The sequence below is a fragment of the Macaca fascicularis genome, chromosome 6 (assembly GCF_037993035.2).
Source record: "Macaca fascicularis isolate 582-1 chromosome 6, T2T-MFA8v1.1".
Classification (NCBI taxonomy): domain Eukaryota; kingdom Metazoa; phylum Chordata; class Mammalia; order Primates; family Cercopithecidae; genus Macaca; species Macaca fascicularis.
Genome location: NC_088380.1, coordinates 188309461 through 188332679, shown reverse-complemented (window position 1 = coordinate 188332679; position 23219 = coordinate 188309461). Strand labels below are relative to the sequence as shown.

Genomic DNA, 23219 nt, shown 5'->3' with positions numbered 1-23219 from the left:
ATTAGGTAAGAGATTAAAATGGGGAGCAGGATCTATATATCCCTGTTGAAATAGGAGCCTGCCTGACAACAGTTGCAAAACATGCCTTTAACTGCAACTAACCAGTTCTGTTGCATGGCTTCTCAATGCAGGGGTTGGAAAGGAAATCCTGAGTTAAACCCTCACCTAAAGGAACGACCTCACAAGAGAAGCAAATAAACATTTTATTTCCACAGCACACCTTCCCTTTTCCCAAAGAACATGAGTTCACCTCAGCCATCAAAGCAGAGGGCAAAAGCTGTTATGTGACAAGGCAAGGGGTTACTAGAAAAATAGATTATACCCAAGGCTCTCCTCTTGGGGACCCAAACCCGTCCCCAGGCTCCCCCTCAGGGCTTGCCAAATGGAATGAAAGGCATGGAAAGGGGCTGGGAGAAAAGCCAGCTCCACTGAACAAGGGAAAGGAGCCTGGCAGTGAACAGACCTGGGAGGGGTGGGGGTGGGATGAGCTTTGCTCCTCAGTTGAGTGCTGGAAAGGGGACGGGGGAAGAAATAATTTATTGGGCGATGTAATGGTGCGTGGTTTCAATCATGGCGACCATTCCAGATCTCTCTCAAGTGAAGCTAAATTCTGGCCGGTCTATGGAGGTAGAAATTGAGGATGGAAGGAAAGTTTAGAATCCCTCCTCCCCCAGAGAATAGACATTTATTACCCAGCTCTACCCTCTGGCCCAGCCTGCCTCCCCAAATGGCTTCCAAATCCCTCAGCTAAAATTTGCATCAGAAGATGGAATTGGAATGGGGATGTTGTCTTGCCCAAACCCTCCAGCCTCAGAACTGACAGAGGCTGAAGAGCAGGGGTGGGGAAAAGGAACTTAAGGAATGAAATTACAATTTCCCCTCATCCCCTACTCAAATTCCGGTCCCAGGGCTGGGCTAGGCAGACTGGGAGAGAAGACCAGGCAGCTGTTCTCATTATCAGGGACCCATGCAGACCTGCTGGACAGACATAGGAGGTGAGAGAAGGCCGGGCTGGAGGCCAGGAGGGTTCTTTAGGCTCCTAGAGGGAGAAGCAGGGGCCTGGGGTCAAGGGGGAGTGGGAAGCAACACAGTGACAAACAGTGGGAAGAGCCTTTGAGCCCCTCAAACTTACGGGCCACCCTCCACCACCCGCCCCCCAAGTGCTGACCAGAGGGGCCCCCGCGGGTGGCAGGATAATCAAGGGCAGAGCTTGATGCGGGTGCCCTTGGAGAGCACCCGGAAGAAAGGAAAGACACGCTCGCCCAGGAAGGCAGCCGAGAAGGTGTGCACGTGGGCCAGAGTGTCTGCGTTGTAGAAGCCCAGGCGCCCCGCTTCATAGTCCAGGTACACGCCAAAGCGCCGTGGCTTCTCACTGGGGCTCAGCAGCGTCTGTTCTGTCGAGCTCTGGGCCTGGTAGCGTTTGCCGTTGGTGCCCACGCACCACACCTCCCGCTGGAGCAGAGGCTGCTGGGGCAGGTGGAGCCGGCGGCGGCGATGGTGGTGGCGTGAGGAGCTGGCATCCCCGCTGCCCACGGAGGAACCCCCAGGGCCCACCTTTTCCTTATGATGGGTGGATTCACGGGCAGCGCCCACCGCCCAGCCCCGCCGCCCACCCACCTCTACCTCCCAGTAGTGCCGGCCAGAGCGGAAGCCCTGGGCCCCCAGTACGCAGCAGTCGGCCGAGAAGCGCTTGGGATGGTCAGCAACCTCCTGCCGCCGCTCTGCCAGGCGGACCCCCCGGCGGTCAGGGGACAGCATCAGGGCCGGGTGAGCCGTGTCAGGGTCCAGCGTCAGGTCCACTTGGGAGGAGGGAGGACAAATACGCCAGGGCTGGAACGGCTGTTCCCCTGTCAGCAGCCAACTCCACAGACTGGGCCTTTCCTGCCCGCTTCCTCCCTGAATTCAGCTCCCCACACCATCCCAGAGGCCAGCCTCAGCTTCCTACAGGCTCCCTCTCTCTCCTCTTGTTCCTCAGACACCTGACAGGTCTTCCCCCAGCCTGGCTCTTCTTGCCACTCTACCCCACCCCCACCCTCCAGGCCTGCCTGGACTAGGACTACCTGTTAATGGCTTGAAACCTCAACCTGAGTGGCTGCCTGTATCCTGCTCCATCTCAACCCCTACACTTTCCCTGGGACCCAACTTCCCTCAGGACCCAGTCTCAGGTCTGTGAAGGGAAAGGCAAAGGAAGGTCGTGGAGGTGACCTCCCTACCTCTCGCAGCCTGACAGAACATCCGGCTCATTTTCCTCACGATGGCATCTGTCAGGAAGTCATGGCTATGGGGTTGGCACGGGTCAGGGGACCAGACCTCTGGGGGCTGCAGCTGTACCTCTTCACACCTGGAGGAAGGGGACCGGGCAGGGGGTGGGACCATGATATTCCCAGAGGGAAGAGCAAAAGCTGAGGGGAAGGAGAGGAGGGTCCAGGAGATGGAAACTCAGGTCCTGGGGAAGAAGGAGAGGAGAGGGATACCCAAGAGAAGCAGGGACGGGAACCAGATGCCACTGGGTCACAAAGGGCAAAGAGCGGGAACACACCTATTGAAAGTCTCCTTGATGTCCTGGGAATAAGAGAAACAAAAAGAGGGAGAGGGAGAAAGAGATAAAGAGCGTCAGCTGCACAGGCACAGCTTTCCCGATCTCCAGTCAGAGACTGAGCCTAAGCAGGAAGGGAGAGGCAGCACGCTCACGGCCTCAGTGAACACACATCCACTTCAACCACCCCATGCCTCGCCATGCCTAACTCGCCTCTCCTGCTGTGAGCCCACCAATCCTGTCATTTCCACAATATGACCTGCTCACCTTTTTCAGGATGTCACTGTCAAAAAGCCTTTCCTCAACTGTCATTTAAACCTCTCCTACAACCGAATCTTCATGCTTTTCACTGGTATAATCGTCACACATACCACATTCGACATTAACTGTTTCCAGCTTTAAAACATGTTTTTGGTCTTCAGGTTCAATCACTGTGGGTTCCTCCCAGTGAGAAGAGGCAGCTCTGGACAGGTGTTTGGTAAGCACTGCCTGACAGCCAACACGGAGTGCTGGGGGAACAGGGAGGGGACATTGCTCACCTGAAGCAGCCGGAGACCCCCCTGCTGGCTCCGCTCCTGGGCCTCGGCCAGCAGGCGGCTGAGCTGGGCAGCCTGCTCTGCAAGGCGACTGGCCGCAGCTCCCGCACGCCCCAGCTGGGCTTCATGCATCTCTCGGAGACGCCGTTCCAGCCCTGCCTGCTCTTCAGCCAGAAACCGTGTCAGCCGCCCAAACTCGGAGGCCACCGCTGCCAGCTCTGACTTCATCTGGCTCTGGAATGGTGCAAAGGGGATGACAGATACCACCTCAACACACAGGAAGATAACCTCCAGTTTTGCAACTACCACTTCTCAACGCAAGGCAAAGGAGCCCTATACTCCCCAAGTCCAAGAAAGTCCTGGAAAGAGGCTCATCTCCTACCGGCCTTACTTCTCAGCCTTACCAGATACCACCCCTTGCACCCAGCACAGTGGCCCCAAACTCACTAACCTCTGCCTGGAACACTCCTCTCCACCTGGTCTACATACCTTGACTCATCCTTCAGGTCCAACCTTAAATATTCCAAAAGAAGCCTTCCCTCCTCTCCAGATCTAAATCAGGACCATCCCCACAAATTCCCTGTATCTCTTTGTGGCACATACGACACTGAAATGTTGTGTTTAAATGACATATCTTTTAACATCTTTCCCCCACTGTACCATAAGCTCCGGTTGGCAGGGACTAGGAATGTCTTTGTTTGCCACAGTGTCCTCGGACCTTGACATAGCGCCAACCAGAAGAGGCACTTGGTAAAAATTTTTTGAAATGAATAAATAAAAGAATACAAGAATCAAGACATAAAGTTAGGGTCCCGAAACCATTAAACACAGTGACCTTAAGAAAGTCACCCAAAAGCCCTAGATCAGAACTCTTAAAAACTTTTTCTGTAAAGGTCCAGATAGTAAATATTTTTATGCTTTGTGGGCTAAGAGGCAACAACCAAGGATATTATGTAGGTACTTGATATCCTGTAACATAAAAAACTCCTGCCCATTCCCACCCTATTTCCCAGGGATGGGCCATCCTGGGTGGTGGGCACAGTTTTCACACAGTTACCATCAGCTGGAGACGCTGTGAGTAATAGGCCAGAGGAGGGTCCTAACTGACCAGATGCGGGAGGGAAACAGCCGCCACAGTCAGTTTTGCTCTACCCTAGGGGCACACAGATCCTGTTACCTCCATACCCAGGAGAGCCCAAAAGTATCAACTTGGGCAGCTGGCCAGAGGCAGGATGACTTCCTACTCCCAAAGAGACTTTACCATTCAGTGCCTAGCAGTTGCCAACAGCAGAGTCCCTAATGTTTAGGTGGCGGTGACCATGGGCCCTGGGTAGTGGCAAGGCCCGGGCACTGGCTGGGAAGGGAGGAGGGAAGAGGGACAGAAGGGGAGCTCCTGGCTTGGTGTATGAAGCTCACAGTGCCAGCCCATCCCAGCAGGGCCTGCTGGGGTTATGAAAACAGGTCAGAGGTGGGGAATGGAAAAAATACCTTAAAAGACTCCTTGGAGATGGGCAAGCAATAATGAAAATGGGGGGCGGGGGCTGAGAAAACACTGGACTGGGAAATATTAGGTCTCTGCAGTGCTAACATACACTAGATCCTGCCCCAGCTTAAACACACTGGCCCCCTCACAGGACAGAGGAAGTGTCCTAGGACAGTGTCCGCCTCATGCTCAGGGCTGCTCTGCCCACTGCCTGCATGGATCCTGGGGCCAGCAGCTTCTCTGATGGCTGCTATGTGGGTTTTGCTTTGCCCCCTTCAGGCTCTGGTGTTTGGGTACAAAGCCTGTTCTGCAGCCTTGGGCCAGGCACCTAGGCCCTCCAATCCAGGCCTCAGTTTCCACTCCATTTTGGAACCAGGAATGAACATGCCTCCTGATTCTCTAAGGCCCCCCTCTCCTCAGCACCTAGGGAAAGCATCTAGCCCTCTCCCGGGCCTTGGCTGTCCCTCCTCAGGGGACCGAGTCACCACCTGTGAGAGTGGGGAGCCTCACCGTCCTTGCCTCGACCATGGTAACCATCAGCCCTGTCGAGGACATTCACCCACCTTCAGTTCCGTCATTCGCCTCTCCTCCTTGGCTTTCATCTTCTGCACAGCCTCCAGGTGCTTCCTCAGCGGCTCCACGTGCCCCTGCAGTTTGGCCTGAGGAAACAGAAAAAGAAAAGTGGGGGCTGGTAGAGGCACCTGCCCTTCAGAACCTACCTCTGCAATCCTCCCTACAGCAAGATGGGTCAAAGCCTTATCCCTACCCCCAAAAATGGCTGTCAAATGAGTATTATACTCCTTCCTCCACTTTCTTCTTTCAGATGATGACAAAAGCCTCCAATCCCTCTGTGCACGTTTACAGAAGCCCATTTTTTTTTTCTTTTTTTTTTTTTGGAGACAGAGTCTCACTCTGTCGCTCAGGCTGGGGTACAGTGGCACGATCTTGGCTCACTGCAACCTCCACCTCCCGGATTCAAGCGATTCTCCTGCCTCAGCCTTCCCAGTAGCTGGTACTACAGGTGCCCGCCACCACGCCTGGCTCATTCTTTTTTTTTTTTTTTGAGACGGAGTCTTGCTCTGTCACCCAGGCTGGAGTGCAGTGGCCGGATCTCAGCTCACTGCAAGCTCCGCCTCCCAGGTTTACGCCATTCTCCTGCCTCAGCCTCCCGAGTAGCTGGGACTACAGGCGCCGCCACCTCGCCCGGCTAGTTTTTTGTATTTTTTAGTAGAGACGGGGTTTCACAGGGTTAGCCAGGATGGTCTCGATCTCCTGACCTTGTGATCCACCCGTCTCGGCCTCCCAAAGTGCTGGGATTACAGGCTTGAGCCACCGCACCCGGCCTCATTCTTTTATTTTTAGTAGAGACGGGGTTTCACCTCACCGTGTTAGCCAGTATGGTCTCAATCTCCTGACCTCGTGATCTGCCCACCTTGGCCTCCCAAAGTGCTGAGATTACAGGGATGAGCCACTGCGCCCGGCCAGCCCTGCATGTATTCTCTAAAGGTAGGAGCCTCAAGACCAGAGAGCCCCCACACTCACACCTGAGGGGGAAGTGGCTTGAGCCCCGCACCACTGTCTTTCCATGAGTGCTCTTGCCTTTGGTCCCTCTCCCCTCCACAGGCAATCTTCCCCAGATCTCTAAATACTTTTCTGATGACTTTGTGCCTACGCTAAAACCCTTCCATGGGTCACCACCACTTCCAAAACATTGACCTCACACTTCTAGCCTCACCTCTACACTCAACGCCTTCCACACAGACGCTTAAGAGGTTTGACCACATAACATTACTTGCCATTTCCTGAGTATAATTCCATGCTGTTCCCTCTGTCTGGGAGTGCCTTTCTCCACTTGGCCCAAGGTATTCTTCCCTTAAAACAGCTCCCTGAAAACGGCCCTGATCCTCCCCACCCCCAACTTCCTCTGTGATCCCAAGAAATATCTAATACATTACTTCCCAGGGCACCAATAATTGACAAGTGTGCCTCCTCCAGGACACTGTGGAGTCCCTGCCCACACTTTACTTATTTCAACTTCTTTGCTTCTTTCTCCTCATCTGCTTTCTCTCCTGCTCAACCACTTGCTAAACGGGAAACAAAACCAAAACCCCTCCTCCAAAGGTTGTAACCGTTACAGCCAATAGGCACATGAGCTCTGTGTTTCTACAATTTGTAGCCAAATATTTTTCTTTAAAGGGCTGTTAGCCCAGAATGAGTAGAATAAGCCCTACCTATTTGCTGTTTCCTTTTTTATGTCTTCTTCTAGCCTTTCTGTCTCCTTTTCTTTGAGAGATAATATAGGGTAGGAGGCCTCAAGCCTAGACTCCAATCAGGACCAGAGTGAAGTGAAGTGACCTCAGGCAAGCCATGCTTTCGGTTTCCTCAGCTTCAAAGAAGAAGAGAATGGACCTCATGGACAGCACACTAGTGCAGTGCCTGGCATGTAGCGAAAGATCAGTAAATGTGATCTAATATTTGCTCCCTATACCTTAAGCTGCCAGTGACATCCTGATGATGACCTGAACTAAAGAGTTTACCAAGCCAGAGTGCAAATGGCAGTTGTTGCACAGGACAAGTGGTTGTAGACAAAATTAGTCATAATGGAATTATAGTCAACTCATGAAAATAGCATGAACTACACAAAATTCGGCCTTCTGATATAACTTTCTACTTTTCTACAGTAGTCTATAATTTCTCCATTAATTCAGAATTTATAATGCTTAAATTTACCATTTAGTGTTTTTCTTTTTTTTTTTTTTTTTTTTTTTTTGAGGCGGAGTCTCGCTCTGTCGCCCAGGCTGGAGTGCAGTGGCGCCATCTCGGCTCACTGCAAGCTCCGCCTCCCGGGTTCCGGCCATTCTCCTGCCTCAGCCTCCTGAGTAGCTGGGACTACAGACGCCCGCCACCATGCCTGGCTAATTTTTTGTATTTTTAGTAGAGACGGGGTTTCACTGTGTTAGCCAGGATGGTCTCGATCTCCTGACCTCGTGATCCGCCCGTCTCGGCCTCCCAAAGTGCTGGGATTACAGGCTTGAGCCACCGCGCCCGGCCTTAGTGTTTTTCTTATTTATTTATTTTTGAGACAGAGTCTTGCTCTGTCGCCTAGACTGGAGTGCAGCGGCGCCATCTCGGCTCACTGCAACATCTACCTCCTGGGTTCAAGCGATTCTCCTGCCTCAGCCTCCCAAGTAGCTGAGATTAAAGGCGCCCGCCACCACGCCTGGCTAATTTTTGTATTTTTAGTAGAGACGGGGTTTCACCATGTTGGCCAGGCTAGTCTTGAACTCCTGGCCTCAAGTGATCTGCCTGCCTCAGCCTCCCAGAGTGCTGGGACTACAGGTGTAAGCCACTGCGCCTGGCTCCTAAATTGCTGACCAAAACAAAAATTAGTAAGCACAAATTCAAATAGAGTACTATTTCAGATATATTTTCTTTTTTTTTTTTGAGACAGAGTCTCACTGTGTTGCCCAGGCTGGAATGCAGTAGCACAGTCTTGGCTCACTGCAACCTCTGCCTCCCAGGTTCAAGCAATTCTCTTGCCCCAGCCTCCTGAGTAGCTGCGATTACAGGCGCCCGCCACCATGCCGGCTAATTTTGTATTTTTAGTAGAGACGGAATTTCACTATGTTGGCTGGGCTGGTCTTGAACTCCTGACTTCAAGTGATCCACCTGCCTGGGCCTCCCAAAGTGCTAGGACTACAGGCGTGAGCCACCACACCCAGCCAGTTATAAGAGAAATTTTCAAAACTTTTTTTTTTTTTTTTTTTTGAGACGGAGTCTCGCTCTGTCACCCAGGCTGGAGTGAAGCGGTGCGATCTCGGCTCACTGCAAGCTCCGCCTCCCGGGTTCACACCATTCTCCTGCCTCAGCCTCCCGAGTAGCTGGGACTACAGGCGCCCGCCACCACGCCCAGCTAATTTTTGTATTTTTAGTAGAGACGGGGTTTCACCATGTTAGCCAGGATGGTCTCGATCTCTTGACCTCATGATCTGCCTGCCTTGGCCTCCCAAAGTGCTGGGATTACAGGCATGAGCCACCGCGCCCAGCCAATTTTCAAAACATTTAACTGTCGGCCAGACGGTTATGAGTAGGTACTGTATGTACCTACTCATCACTTAATGTCAGATTAAATATGTGTATACGGCCTCCCATATTCCAGAGCCCAGTAAACACATCAAGAAAAGAAATCCCAGCACTTTGAGGGGCCAAAATGGGAAGACTGCTTGAGGCCAGTAGTTTAAGACCAGCCTGAGCAACACAACAAGACCCTGTCTCTACAAAAAAAAAAAAAAAAACCCAGCTGGGCATGATGGCACACACACCTCCAGTCCCAGCTACTACTCAGGATCACCTGAGCCCAGAAGGTCAAGGATGCAGTGAGCTATGATTGTGCCACTGCATTCTAGCCTGGCTACAGAGAGAGACCCTGTCTAAAAACAAAACAAAACAAACATGTAACTGTTCAGGAACCATACTTACATATCATTGTGTGTTATTACCTATTCAATGAAAAAAATTTTACAAAACAACATTATGCCAAGCTACTGTTGGTTACTGCATGTACATATCTGAAAAGAATAAATGACCCACTTGTGGCCAGGTGCAGTGGCTCACGCCGGTAATCCCAGCACTTTGGGAGGCCAGGGCAGGCAGATCACGAGGTCAGGAGATCGAGACCATCCTGGCTAACACGGTGAAACCCCGTCTCTACTAAAAATACAAAAAAGGTAGCCGGGTGTGGTGGTGGGCACCTGTGGTCCCAGCTACTCGGGAGGCTGAGGCAGGAGAATGGTGTGAACCCGGGAGGCGGAGCTTACAGTGAGCCAAGATCGTGCCACTGCACTCCAGCCTGGGCAACAGAGCAAGACTCCATCTCAAAAAAAATAAAATAAAATAAAGAAAAAATGACCCACTTGTAAAATTAAGTCAGAAAGCGAATCACTCAATTAGTTCTATACAATAAAACTATGTATTTACATTTACTCATCACTAAACGTCAGATTAAGTATGTGTATATGGCCTCCCAAATTGCAGAACCCAGTAAACGGATCAAGAAAAGAGAGTATGGCCAGACGCAGTGGCTCATGCCTGCAATCCCAGCACTTTGGGAGGCCAAGGCAGGCAGATCACCTGAGGTCAGAAGTTCAAGATCAGTCTGATCAACATGGAGAAACCCCTTCTCTTTTTTTTTTTTTTTTTTTTTTTTTTTTGAGACGGAGTCTTGCTCTGCCGCCCAGGCTGGGGTGCAGTGGCCGGATCTCAGCTCACTGCAAGCTCCGCCTCCCAAGTTTACGCCATTCTCCTGCCTCAGCCTCCCGAGTAGCTGGGACTACAGGCGCCCGCCACCTCACCCGGCTACTTTTTTTTGTATTTTTTAGTAGAGACGGGGTTTCACCGTGTTAGCCAGGATGGTCTCGATCTCCTGACCTCGTGATCCGCCCGTCTCGGCCTCCCAAAGTGCTGGGATTACAGGCTTGAGCCACCGCGCCCGGCCCGAGAAACCCCTTCTCTACTAAAAATACAAAAACTTAGCCAGTGTGGTGGCACATGCCTGTAATCCCAGCTACTCGGGAGGCTGAGGCAGGAGAATCGCTTGAACCCAGGAGGCAGAGGTTGTGGTGAGCCAAGATCGTGCCATTGCACTCCAGCCTGGGCAACAAGAGCGGAACTCTGTCTCAAAAAATAAATAAATAAAAGAAAAAGCAAAGAGATTATGACTTTTTTTAATTCCTCACCTACTTCAGGACCTAATATGGGATTTTCAGGCAGCTGGCATTGAACAGATTTGGCCAATGCAAATTAAAATCCAGTTTCAGAAGCTCTTTGGAGCAGTCCTACAGGGGGAGGTGAAAGAGAAGGGGTGGAATGTCCATGGATAGTCTGGCCTGGGTTCCTGGTCAGAAAGTGACCACACATGATATGATGACTATGGTTAAAAGAAAGGACAACAGGAGCTCACAATCTCTGCTAAAAATGTAGGGCCGAATAGCTAGGCAACGTTACCAACGCAGTGGTCCCCATGCTAGACTGGGCTTTTTAAAGATTTTCTCCTACTCACTGATTCACAAACTCTAGTGGAAGGACCCACTGTATTTTTCAAAACCTTCCCTAGTATTCCAACAATCAGGCAGGTGAAACAATCATCGTGTAGCCAGGCATGGTGGCTCATGTCTGTAATCCCAGCACTTTGGGAGGCCAAGGCGGGTGGATCACCTGCAGTCAGGAAATTCAGACCAGCCTGGCCAACATGGCGAAACCCAATCTCTACTAAAAATACAAAAATCAGCCGGGTATGGTGGCACCTGTAATCCCAGATACTCAGGAGGTTGAAGCAGGAGAATCACTTGAACCCGGGAGGTGAAGGTTGCAGTGAGCCGAGATCATGCTACTGCACTTCACCCTGGGCAGCACAGTGAGACTCTGTCTCAAAAAATTAAAAAAAAAAAAAAAAAAATCACTCCGTAGAAGCAATAGTTACTTGTGATGAAGTAATGTAGGTTTGTCTAGCTGTACCACTCAGGGCTGAGAAGTCCTACACACATTACTCTAAAATTGGGGTAACAAAAACAGTACCTAAATGAAGTTATGGCAGGAAATCAGGTGTGAAAACATGAGTCATAAAACAAACAAGCTCTGAGCAGACCACACAGAGGCTACCCTCTCCTCCTCCTGGTCCCACTGCTCCAAACCCATCCAGGCCTTCACTAAGTAGTGCTATTTGTGCTGGCTGCCTTGCAGACAAATCTCCTTTACCTATGTCCAAAGGAAAGTCAAAATGAGAAGTAGGGGCAAGATATTTGTCAAACTAGAATCAGACTCCAAGAAAGTCACATCAGAAAAGTCAAACAACAGACATCCAAATGGTGGTGGCGTTGTTAGTATACACCAGGGGAAGGGTCAGCAAATAACTAAGTCAATTATTACTGAAGCTCTGTGGTCCTCTGTATGGTACTTAAAGCCTCTGACTCTCTTTCCCAATCTATAAAATGGGAATGGAAAACATATCAAACTCACAGTGTTGTTTGGGTTTTAAAGAGACGGTCCATGAAAATTGCCTAGTACAGTGCCTGGTATACAAATGTCCAGAGAATATTAACTATCAATCCTGGATAAATTAAAGTTCAAAGACACACAGAGACAAACAAGATTTGACAGTGCGACTTGCAGAGCCAGGTCTTCTGACTGAAAAGCTCTTTTCTAGTCAGTACAGAAGAGTGACACAGAGCCAACAAAAGTCCTTGAAGGCAGAACCAAACCACATCGTGGTGGGTGGGGAACCCACTGGGAGGCAAGGGCAGGGCATTTGGGTCTGACACTGACACTAGCGGTTATCTCTGTGTTCCTGCTTCTGAGCCTTTCCTTGTCCTTTGAAGCCCCCAGTTCTTTCCATCTCTAGGTGTCTCCGTCAAGGACAGACTTAAGACTCACCAGAAAGCAAGCCAGACTGCTGGTAAAGTTCTAGAGACCTGATCTGGCATCACCGGCTTTGCTCTATTGGCTTTGAGGAAGCCATCAAAGCAAATGAAGACTGGTCGTCTTCACTGCATCTGCTCTGCGTACAGAATCCTTCTCATTCTAACCCACCTTGCTGGCAGTAAGTGCTTAGACAAGCAAACTCAGCTCATCAATACCATGAGGTTCTTTGATGGGCGAAGAGATGTTTCCTTTCCTCAGCTCCCCTTACTTCCTCTCCGCCCCCGACTAAACTCCCATCTTCTCTCGGTACTTCTCTCACCTTGTACTCCTGCACCACCTCCTCCAATGGCACCACGCTGTGCTGTTTGTGGCTCCTGGATTCTCGGCACACCACACAGATGGCCTCTTCGTCTACCTCGCAGAAGAGCTTCAGGGCTTCTTGGTGTTTGGGACAGATGCCCTGATCACTCACACGGCTCCCTCGACCAGGGGTTGGGTGCATCTGCCGAATCACCTGGACCATATTGGCCAGCTGCAGGTTGGGGCGGAAGCTCCGCCGAGGAAAGCTCTTTCGGCACTGGGGGCATGTGAAGCACCTCCGAGGGGCTGGAGGCGGGGGCAGTGGGGTGACGGGGTCTAGATCCTCTTCCTCATCCTCCTCCAGCACTTCCTCCTCGTCCTCCTCATCCTCCCCCCTCAGGTCCTCCTCCATGTCCCCCAGGTAGTAGTCCAGGTCTTCTTCTTCGTCCTCCTCCTCCCACACATAGTCCATGTTGTCCCAGCTGGACCTGCTCATGCCACTGGTCCAGAACACACCCTCTTCTTCCTCCTCGACCTCCTCCTCCATGTCACCCTCGTAGTCTTCATCCCGCATGGGGGTGTCCCACCCCGCGCCAGCCCCCACAGCCTCCACTTCCTCCTCCTCTCCGTCCTCCTCCTCCTCCTCCCGATCTAACTCATCTCTGTCCTCCTCATCCTCCCCACCCCACAACTGGGTTACACAAACTCGGCAGAAGTTGTGCCCGCAGCCGATGGACACGGGGTCCGTGAAGTAATCGAGGCAGATGGCGCACACCGCCTCCTCCTGAAGGGTCTGCACAGGGTTGGGTGTCATGGCAACGGCAGCCATCTTAGTGTCCAGCCAGCCAGTGTAGAGGTGCGGTGGGGGGGCGAGGGGCGGGGGTCTTCCCCACCGACGCCCTGGCGACCCGGCTCCACCCCCAGCCCTGCCCCTCCACACCTCGCCCCAAGGGCAGCCAGAGAGATGTCCTCCCGCCAACCCACCCCGCCACACAGTGTTCCCTACTCCCAAACGACAACCGCGTCTCTGCGAGGGGAGGGGACAGTGCTGGGCACCACCGCCAAGTCCCTCAGGTGGCTCTGAGTGCAAATCTGCCCCTATGCTCCTTGGACTCCTCATAAACCCCCGCCCCTCCTCACTTCCTGGCCCCGCCCCTAGCTTCCGGCCTCCTTCCCAATACTTCCGGCGTCTACACACCACCTAAGCTCTCGACTTCCCTCCGCTGTCGTGCTACTCCCCCTTTTTCCCCCGCGGGGCCCCAGGGCGACAGGAAATGGCAAGGAGACGCTCTAGCCCGCACTACAGAACAGGGCGGTAGGGCTAGGACGGTGGAGGCCCACGTCTCTGTGGTGCGGGACCGCGGCGAACGCAGAAAGAACAGAGGAACCGCCTACCCCCATCCCCCGCCGCTGGGGAGAAACTTCGGGGGGTGGGGGGAGCGCTTGGTGGCCGTCTGCTTTCGGTGCTATGACCGCATCGGCCAGGCGCCATCCTACCCTCCCGACACAGCCGACTGCAGCCGGTACGCCGCACCGCCAATGCCGGAAGCGAGGGGGTGGGTCCGCGGAGCGCCCTGAAGTACTTCCGGCCCTTCTAGGCAGAAGACTTTGTTGTGGAGGACTCAGAGGGTCGTACGGCTCGGACCGGGGGCGGGGCCTGAGAAAGCGCTTGGCCGATCGGGCCGCAGACGCCCAACCCTTCCCCAACTGTAGTCGGCGTTCCGCATCCAAGGTGGAAACTGCCAACCGGACACAGTCTCATGGTTTAGATGAACTTCCCTAACTGCCCAGCAGTAAAGAAGTGGTGACGAATCATTACATCTACATTCGCACAGCATCTCCGCAAAAATAGATGCTTTGTGCAGTAGAAATAATACTTGGTGCTTAAATAGCTCTTTAAAATTTATTTTTATAGAGATTTGATGTCGATACATAATAAAAAACAAATAAATGTTGTTTGATGCGAGGAAAATGACGAGGCAATGATTTATGTACAGAATCTCCAGTGAGTGCCAGACACGGCGTGACGCCAGGGCTGGGCCTACAGGACCTACTTACCCTGCTCTCGGAGAGGCGGCTCGCGGGAAAACTCCAGGGGGACGTCGTGCTTCCTAGAGGGGTCTGGTCAGGCCTCTGAGGATGTCAGATCAAACGCGCCAAAAACCACGAACACTCGTGGGTGAACTATGCTCGGCCATTACAGGAGCTGCGGACCCGGCTGCGGTAGACAAGTCTGGCTCCAGAACCTGGACACCACTTAGCCGGCCGCGGCAGGGGTCCCTGGGTCTGTCCCACGAGGGCGAGGGCCTAGCGCCTTCCTGGCCTTCGCAGCCACGTGTATCTTCAGGACGATGCTGGAGAAACGTTAGCTCAGGCGGTTTCCGTAGTGTAGTGGTTATCACGTTCGCCTCACACGCGAAAGGTCCCCGGTTCGAAACCGGGCGGAAACACGTTTTTTTGGGGCCTGTTCAGGAGAATTTCTCTCCCGAGGCCAGGTTACCGGGTTGGAAGGACATGTGTGGCCTGCGCTTCGGAGGAACACGAACTCATACCACGTCCTTAATAAATTCTCGCAGTGTAAATTCAGGTTTTACACCTCACCTAATCTCTTGCTCTTCCCTTCTGAAGCCTATGCAGCCATCACATGCAAAGGAATCCGTAGATTTCAGATCCTCGGCCCTAGTACCTAGAACAGAGCCAGACGCAGGCGCTTCTTAGTACTTGTACATTGGAAACGTGCCTACACCTCTGCGGGCAACCTCCGTCTTCAGAGACAAAGTTATAATGTTGGCCAAGCTGCCCGGCTAGCTCAGTCGGTAGAGCATGAGACTCTTAATCTCAGGGTCGTGGGTTCGAGCCCCACGTTGGGCGGAGTTCCTTTTGGAAAGGGTAAGGCAAGCCGTGTTACCTAAGTGCACGAACGGTATCTTCTGGACCAAGATCTAGTGGGTAGCGGATTAGTTAACGGTGGGCTAGAGCTTGGGCTTAACTGGGTGGCCTTTGATCGTTGTGTGGAAGCCCCGGAGCAGAGTTCTCACAACCCTCGCTAACTCTCCGAGCAAGAATGAGAAGCAGGTTCCTGCGGACCAGTTCCTTCAGGCCAGCAGCGCGGGTTCTGCATGCATGATCCTTTGCTGTAACCCACACGCCCACGGGCAGCACATATTAGGCACTTTCTGTTTACCAGACGGCCTGCCCCCGTGTCGGAAACTTGCTGTGCTGGAGGGAACAACATGGTTTGCCGAAACCGGGGTGAGGCCGCAGGATGACCCCAGGCGTTTGTGAGCGTCAAAACCTATCTGATTCACTCCCACGTTGCTGGGATATTTAGGGGTTAGGATTCCGCGTTTGCCTCGCTGCGACCTGCTTTCGACTCCCTGTCAAGAAAGATGCTTTGTGTAATCTGAGACACTTGTCTTCCGTATATTCTTTTTCATGCTCTTGATTTTAAGAGTCTGTATTTGTGAGATGTTGCCCCACACATACCAGCCTCCATGTTTCCCCCATACATAAATAAAGATAAAAACGGGCCATGCGCCGCAGTGGCTCATGCCTGCAATCCCAATACTTTGGGTAAGTCAAGGCGGGAGGATCGCCTGAGCTCAGAATGGCCTCGAAATTAGTCCTGCAAATATAGCCCTTTTTTCTTTTTTCTTTCTTTCTTTCTTTTTTTTTTTTTCTTTTTTCTTTTTTTTTTTTTTTTCTTTTAGATGGAGTCTTGCTATGTCGCCAGGCTGAAGTGCAGTGGCACCACCTCGGCTCACTACAATCTCCGCCTCCCGGGTTCAAGCGATTCCTCCTGAATAGCTGGGACTACAGGCGCCCGCCACCACGCCTGGCTAATTTTTTCTATTTTAGTAGAAACGGGGTTTCACCATGTTGGCCAGGACGATCTCGATCTCCTGACCTCGTGATCCTCCTGCCTCAGCCTCCCAAAGTGCTGGGATCACAGGCGTGAGCCGCCGCGCCCGGCCCCGTTTTGTATTTTTAAGCTGTCGAAGTCTCCTCCGCATACACACCACACCCCAAGAGAAGTCTGTTGATCGTAGAAAGCTGGTTTAAACTCACTGAGCAAAGATAGCATCCTCTTCTGTCTCAGACGTGTATCAAAGTGGAGACTTAGCAGGGCTATGTAGTCTGTGAGGGCGGTCTGGGCAGAAGCTGGTCAGAGTTTGTAAATAGAGTCGCTAGTAAAATCCTAGCACGTGAGTTACTGGGGCTGTGGTCTTGGAACATCAGGAAGAGTCTAAACAAGCTGGTGTTCAAAGAGTTTGAAGTTTGACATTTCGTCTTGCACAAATTATTTCGGATTCTTTTGCAGACTGTGGTTTCAGGGTTTTTTTTGTTTGTTTGTTTTTTTGTTTGTTTTTTACCACTTTCACTGGGACTGGAAAACATTCTTAAAGGATTCTGGCTTTTTCATTAAAGTGGAGATGAAGTGGACAGGCTTCTCTTTTTTGTCCTCCAGCAAGCCAAGGGAACGCCCGCTGGAGCTTTTTGCTACAATTCGTGCTTTCTCTTCTCTCCACCCCTTCCACCCGTCGCCGCTCTGGCCAGGTTAGATTTGGGATGCCCCTCCAGGCAAGTGACCCAAGCTGCTCCGAGCACAAAGGCGGCAAGCGTTCAACACTCAGAGAAGCAGGACAAACACGTGGAACCTGTTGGGATCTTTGGCCTCCTCCCAAACCCTGTGGTGATGGGGCCCGGGGAGACTGAGGGACTCACTCTGATTTCTATTTCAGGGGGTTCCTTCAGGAATGATGCAAACAGGGAGTATGAGTGTGAGTAAGACTGTGGGAGACCGGCTGGAAGGACACAGGCCTGGTCCATACAGGAGGCGGCAGCCAGAGGGAGACGCAGGTGAAGGAGCCGGATGCACGGCTTGCAACGGCGAAAGATTTGGGTAGTTCCACAATCGAGATCACAGGCTGAGGATGCGGGAGGGGAGGGAAGGAAAAAACAATGACTTAGGTCTGGAACAGGTTGGGCGTTAGATGTTGTGCGATATCTGGAAAAACCGCCCAAGACACGCGTGGATCTGAAGCTTGGGGGAACAGTTCTTGCTGGAACCAAAGACGGAGCGAAGGTGTGGGTCCTGCTGCGAGCCGATGTGGAGCTCCAGGGTCAGCCTCGGGCGCTCGGAGGCGGAGTCGGGTTGGGAGAAAAGCCTGCAGCGAAGCGTCCACCCAGGCCGAGGGTGCCGCAGTGCAAAGGAGATTGGCAGCGTCCAGTTCAGCACATGGTCTGGTAAGAGAAGGCGTCCATGGATTGGGCCTCCTGGAGGCCCATGGTGACCTTGACCAGAGAATCAGACTCACACAAGAAGGACTCCCGCCCTGCGCCGAATGGAGCGGGCCTTCGGGGTCACAGAGGCAGCAAGGATCCCTGATCAGCAGGACTGCGCCTCCCTTCCAAGCTCTCCAGGTATTTGGAAATTAGGCGTGGGGACGGAAAAACGTTTCACAATATTAAGCAATCGCTACTTTTAAATTTACATATATGCTGATCTCCATATGACAGGCGTTAAGCGTCATTCCAACTCTACATACGTACGCACCTTGGATGCTAGGATTCACGAGTTCTATTTTTATAAAAATACCTAAAATTTTTCATTGAACTCTTAAAAAGTAATAAAAATTTCAGATTTATTTTTAAAAACTGACTTAAAATTTTGATATTCATTAATTTATATTTTGTCCTTTATTTTAATACTTATGCATAATTCATAGAATAAATAATTTTTGAAAGGACATAGAAATTTCACTTTTTGATTTTTACATTTACTTTAATTTACATTTTAACAAAATATATTCAAATATCGTGTGTTTTGAATGCATTTTGCACTTTTTCAATCCTCTCTGTCATTACTGTCCCTAGAGCACAAATTACGTGAAAATTAAAACCTCTGGCTGTCTTCCCTGGAAGAGAAAGAACCAGTAGGGAAGCGTATCCAGTCTGAAGCCTTGGAAGGTACATTTGCCTTTCCTTGAAGGGGTGGCCTGCCCCTCCACACCTGTGGGCGTTTCTCGTCGGTGGGACGAGAGACTGAGAAAAGAAAGAGACACAGAGACAAAGTATAGAGAAAGAAAAGTGGGCCCAGGGGACCTGCGCTCAGCACAGGGAGGACCCGCGCCCGCTGGCACTGGTCTCTGAGTTCCCTCAGTATTTATTGATCATTATCTTTACCATCTCGGAGAGGGGGATGTGGCAGGATAATAGGGTAATAGCGGGGAGAGGGTCAGCAGGAAAACATGTGAACAAAGGTCTCTGTGTCATAAATAAGTTTAAGGAAAGGTGCTGTGCCTCCTGTGCGGGTACACAAACATCTCAGAGCATTAAAGAGCAGCATTGCCGCTAGCACGTCTCACCTCCAGCCCTAAGGTGGTTTTCTCATATCTCAGTAAATAGAACATACAATCGGGTTTTACACCGAGACATTCCATTGCCCAGGAAGGAGCAGGAGACAGATGCCTTCCTCTTATCTCAACTGCAAAGAGGCCTTCGTCTTTCACTAATCCTCCTCAGCGCAGACCCTTTACGGGTGTTGGGCCTGGGACGGTCAGGTCTTTCCCTTCCCACGAGGCCGTATCTCAGACTGTCACATGGGGAGAAACCTCGGACAATACCCGGCTTTCCTAGACAGAGGTCCCTGCGGCCTTCCGCAGTGTTTGTGTCCCTGGGTACTTCAGATTAGAGAATGGTGATGGCTTTTAACAAACATACTTCCCTCCAGAACTTTTTTAACAAAACACATCCTGCATAGTCCTAAATTCATTAAACCTTGAGTCAACACAGCACATGTCTCTGCGAGCACAGGGTTGGGGCTAGGGTTACAGACTAACAGCATCTCAAGGCAGAAGAATTTTACTTAATACAGAACAAAATGGAGTCTCTTATGTCTACTTCTTTCTACACAGACACAGTAACAGTCTGATCTCTCTTTTCCCCACATTTCCTCCCGTGATGCTCGCTAGTTTTTTGTTTTGTTTTGTTTATCATTATTATTCGAGACGGAGTCTCGCTCTGTAGCCCAGGCTGGAGTGCAGTGGCGCGATCTCGGCTCACTGCAAGCTCCGCCTCCCGGGTTCACGGCATTCTCCTGCCTCAGCCTCCTGAGTAGCTGGGACCACAGGCGCCGCCACCTCGCCCAGCTAATTTTTTGTATTTTTAGTAGAGACGGAGTTTCACCGTGTTAGCCAGGATGGTCTCGAACTCCTGACCTCGTGATCCGCCCATCTCGGCCTCCCAAGATGCTGGGATTACAGGCGTGAGCCCTCGCGCCCGGCTTTGTTTTGCTTTTAATTGCTGGAGGTGACTGGGGTACCCTTAGAGGTCACGCTTTACAGTTTGACAAACACCGTTACGCAGGACCACAAGAAGACTGGCGTTCTGGGGAAGAATGGATCTGAAGGCCGTGACTCAATGGGTGAAGCTGACACCTGGATACTGACTTTAACACTTATAAAAATCATAGAGCACCCCATAGGTGTCGGTTTCTGTAGTATAGTGGTTATCACGTTCGCCTAACACGCATAAAGGTCCCCGGTTCGAAACCGAGCGGGAACAGCACAGCGAAGTTTTCCTTCCAGCTTAAAAAAGTTTCTTACTGTGGAGTCTGGTGTGTATAAACGTGCGCATATTTTACTACACTTACACGGCAGCCGGATTTTCCAATCCATTGCCAAGTAACTTCAACCGGTGTATTCCACGTCTACGTCTACAATACCAGGGTGAGAAGCACGTGGTCTTACTGGTCATTGTTAGGGTCTGCCTGCAAAGTCCCGGCGGACAGGGAATGCCACGGAATGACAGATGAACGATGGAAAAGTGCAAGAAGTCTCGGGTTGGAAATTCAGGCCGGGGAAGGTGTGCACCGGAAGGCCAATAGTGATGGCGATAACTACAACGTGTACCACACACGAAGTGGTCTGCAGGTGTGGCCCTGGGCTTCCTGCAAAGGAACCTAACCATTCTGGAAGGGCTGTTTACAGATGAGGCCACTGAGGCACGGACAGGTCACATAAGGCGGCGGAACATGTGAGACGGAGCAAAAGGACAGGGAACGGAAAAGAAACGGGGCACAGAGAAATTCAACTGAAACACAGGCTGGTTCGGGCGGAGGACTGCCGGTGACTGAGTGGAAAGCGGGGTTCCAGCGAGTTCTAAGGCAAGCCAGACTGGTGCAGACCCCCACGCCCGCGGCGTCGCGCGGCGGGAGAGTGCTGGCTCTCATCCCTCCGCAGTGAGCGCGGGCGAGGCTGAGACTTTCCACCCCGCTGGCTTCTCGCGCCTGCCACCACCCTTCCTCCGCGGGACCACCCCCGCGGCTCGCATCCGCGTGGCCTGCTCCGGCTCCCGGCGCGTGCCCCCAGTGCAGGCCCGCCTGCAGCCCGGACACGGCTTTTGTGTCCGCAGTGGCGGTGCAGGGCAGTCAACAGGACCATCTGCCCCTCCAAGGCGTCACGGTCGGCCTCCCTCTGCACCCGTCCTCACTCGCAGCACGTCGCCTTCGGGCCGTGGGACGCTGCAGGTGAGTTGGGAGCCCGCTCCCCAGGGGGCGGCTTCGGCAATCGCAGGGAAAAGGCTGCAAAGGCTTCAGAGAAGCAGCCGGAGCGGTGGTCGGGATCCCTAGTACAGCGCTCCTGGCGGGACAGAAGCCTGGGGAAACCACGTGCCGTGCGCCCCGGCAGCGCAGGCTGCTTCCCGGTCTGGAAGACGGGCCTCCAGCTTTCTCGCACCGCACCGGCACACTTCCGCAGGGGCCCAGCCGCCTCTTTCCCAGCACCTCTGCCCGAAGTGAAAGTCGAATAAATGCAACATCTAAGTGGCAAAGCAAGGGTCGGGCGTGTCAGCGCGCTCCTGTAGCCCCCGCTACTCAGAAACTGGGCTTAGGAGTTCGAGATCAGCCTAGACAACATAGTGAGACTGTCCCATCCGCCCCCGCCCCCGGCCCCATCTCTACAATTATATGTATATATATATAAACCAGGCGTGGTGGTGCATACCTGTAGTTCCAGTTACTACCCTAGGTCGAGTCTGCAGTAAGCCACGATCGCGCCACCGCACTGCAGCCTGGGCACACAGCCTGTTAAAAAAAAAGAAAAAGAAAAAGAAAAAAAAGAAAAAAAAGAAAAGTGGCAAAACCCAAAATTCTCTTTAACGTTTTATACATTTTAAATGCAGACAAAGCGTAATCAAAGCAGAGTCCCGTGATGGCAAAACTTGTTGGGATAGCATTAGCATAACGTTCACAGAAAATATCAATGTCATGCCTATTTCTCTATCACTGCCCTTTCACACTTAATTGTAATTGTATATCGTTCCAGAATTTACGCATCAGAAAGTCCGGTAGTCATCCTGGAACTTACAGACCCCATGCAGGAGAATTCTCCCAGAGTGTTCTCCCCGGCCCAACTTCTTCCTCCTGACCCCTTCCCCGCCGACCCGCCCTCGCACTCCTACTGTCCTGTTTAACTGACTGGTTTGAAGTGAGTCTGTACTTTGCTGAAAAGAGTGCCTTCTGCATTTCCTTGGCCACTGGGACTCTGGGAGGCCAGGACCATCACTCAGTCCTTTGCCACTCTCCTCTAAGTGTATTTTGCCCTGTGCCTCAGCTAACGTAAGACAGTTCTCATTGGTCTTCCTTGTGGAAAGCAAAGCAAATTGTGAAGCAAATTCAAAGCAAAGCAACACAGTCAACATCAGCCAACTAGCTGGGCGGGGCAACAAGATATACAGGAAACAGTCTCTTTGGAGTCATATTTCGAATTACATGTTTAAAAATATTTAGAAACGGGCGGGGCGCGGTGGCTCGCGCCTGTAATCCCAGCACTTTGGGAGGCCGAGGCGGGTGGGTCACCTTAGGTCAGGCGTTGGAGACCAGCCTGCCCAACATAGTGAAACCCCCCCGTCTTACTAAAAATACAGAAGTAGCTGGGCGCAGTGGCGCATACCTGTAATCCCAGCTACTTGGGAGGCTGAGGCACGAGAATCGTCGCTTGAACCTCGGAGGCGGAGGTTGTAGCGAACCGAGATCGTGCCATTGCACTCCAGTGACAAAAGCGAAACTCCGCTCCGTCTCAAATATATATACCTTTGTTTCTTTGTTGGAGACGGAGTTTCAGGAGGATCCTCTGGGAGGACCCTTTGAGACCAAGGACCCCTCCACGTCTCTAAATAGATATTATACATATTATAAAATATATATTATATATTTATTACATAAATAATAAATACATTACATAAATAACAAATGCATTATATATTCATTATGTAATAATAAATTTATTACATAATGACTATATTATATATTTATTATATAAATAATAAGTATATTATATATTTATATTATATATGCTGTATCTATTTTAGAAAGGTGGAGTGGATGGTGGCCTCAAAAGATCCTGCCAGAGACTTCCCAAAGTTCATTGGGCTACAGGTCTCAGCCACTGTGGCTGGCTTTAGGTTACACAATGCCACCTTGTCGTTATGGCTTTACAGCTTTCCTGAATTCATCTTGTTTCAATTAACTGGAACTCAGTGCTATTACTCCCTTTTTGATGCTTGAATTGCAGCTGCGTGTTGGCGGGCGCCCCTTTGCCATGGCTGTTTGTTCTTTCAGTATTGTCCTGACAATTTGAAAGCACCCGTTTCCAAATTCTGCTTTGGCCTGTCTATGCTTCCTCTACCCTATGATGCAGGAAAATATTCAGGAAGTTTGAGGGGGTTTTTTTCAGTGAAGAATAAAAGAGCCCACTCCGGGTACCAGGACAGTGCGTGGAGTCAGAACTCCTGGCTCCTTCACTCGCAGGTACCCTAGAGAAATAGTTTGAAGGAGGCGAATTCACATCGAAGGTTCTATTTAGTTGCAGCTTTGCTAGATATTTGCTTTTTGTTTTGTTTTGTCTGAGACAGGGTTTTGCTCTGTCGCCCAGCCTGGAGTGCAGTG

General features: G+C 51.4%; 1 protein-coding gene, 2 non-coding genes and 1 pseudogene across 10 annotated transcripts; 3 read left to right on the top strand and 1 right to left on the bottom strand.

Moving 5' to 3' along the window:
- Positions 1-187: 187 nt before the first annotated feature.
- Positions 188-14616, bottom strand: TRIM41 (tripartite motif containing 41). Of its 8 annotated transcripts, none has more exons than XM_065547184.1 (8): positions 12291-13815; positions 5119-5214; positions 3076-3306; positions 2540-2562; positions 2214-2341; positions 1618-1799; positions 892-1039; positions 188-619 (listed from the first exon to the last, which is right to left on the bottom strand). In XM_065547184.1, exons 1-8 carry the CDS (start codon positions 13389-13391, stop codon positions 594-596), a joined length of 1935 nt encoding a protein of 644 aa, XP_065403256.1. In that variant the 5' UTR covers positions 13392-13815; the 3' UTR covers positions 188-593. The 8 variants fall into 8 exon arrangements, 7 of the variants coding, with proteins under 7 accessions (XP_065403256.1, XP_005558898.1, XP_065403257.1 ...); XM_005558841.4 differs by having other exon boundaries at positions 976-1039; XM_065547185.1 differs by having other exon boundaries at positions 1624-1799.
- On the top strand, positions 5299-7604 carry LOC135971206 (putative uncharacterized protein CCDC28A-AS1; annotated as a pseudogene).
- Positions 14617-14648: 32 nt separating the features above from the next.
- TRNAV-CAC (transfer RNA valine (anticodon CAC)) lies at positions 14649-14721 on the top strand. Its single transcript has one exon. It is a non-coding gene; the product is annotated as a tRNA-Val (tRNA).
- Positions 14722-15069: 348 nt separating this feature from the next.
- TRNAK-CUU (transfer RNA lysine (anticodon CUU)) lies at positions 15070-15142 on the top strand. Its single transcript has one exon. It is a non-coding gene; the product is annotated as a tRNA-Lys (tRNA).
- Positions 15143-23219: the final 8077 nt, after the last annotated feature.

Coding starts and splice junctions, on each gene's coding strand:
- TRIM41 (XM_005558837.4), bottom strand. CDS start 13,391: ATGAGGAGTCCAAGGAGCATAGGGGCAGATTTGCACTCAGAGCCACCT. Junction 3,307..5,118: donor GGCGAATGACGGAACTGAAG/GTGGGTGAATGT, acceptor GCACCATTCCAG/AGCCAGATGAAGTCAGAGCT. Junction 2,342..2,539: donor ATCAAGGAGACTTTCAATAG/GTGTGTTCCCGC, acceptor CCCTTCCTCCAG/GTGTGAAGAGGTACAGCTGC.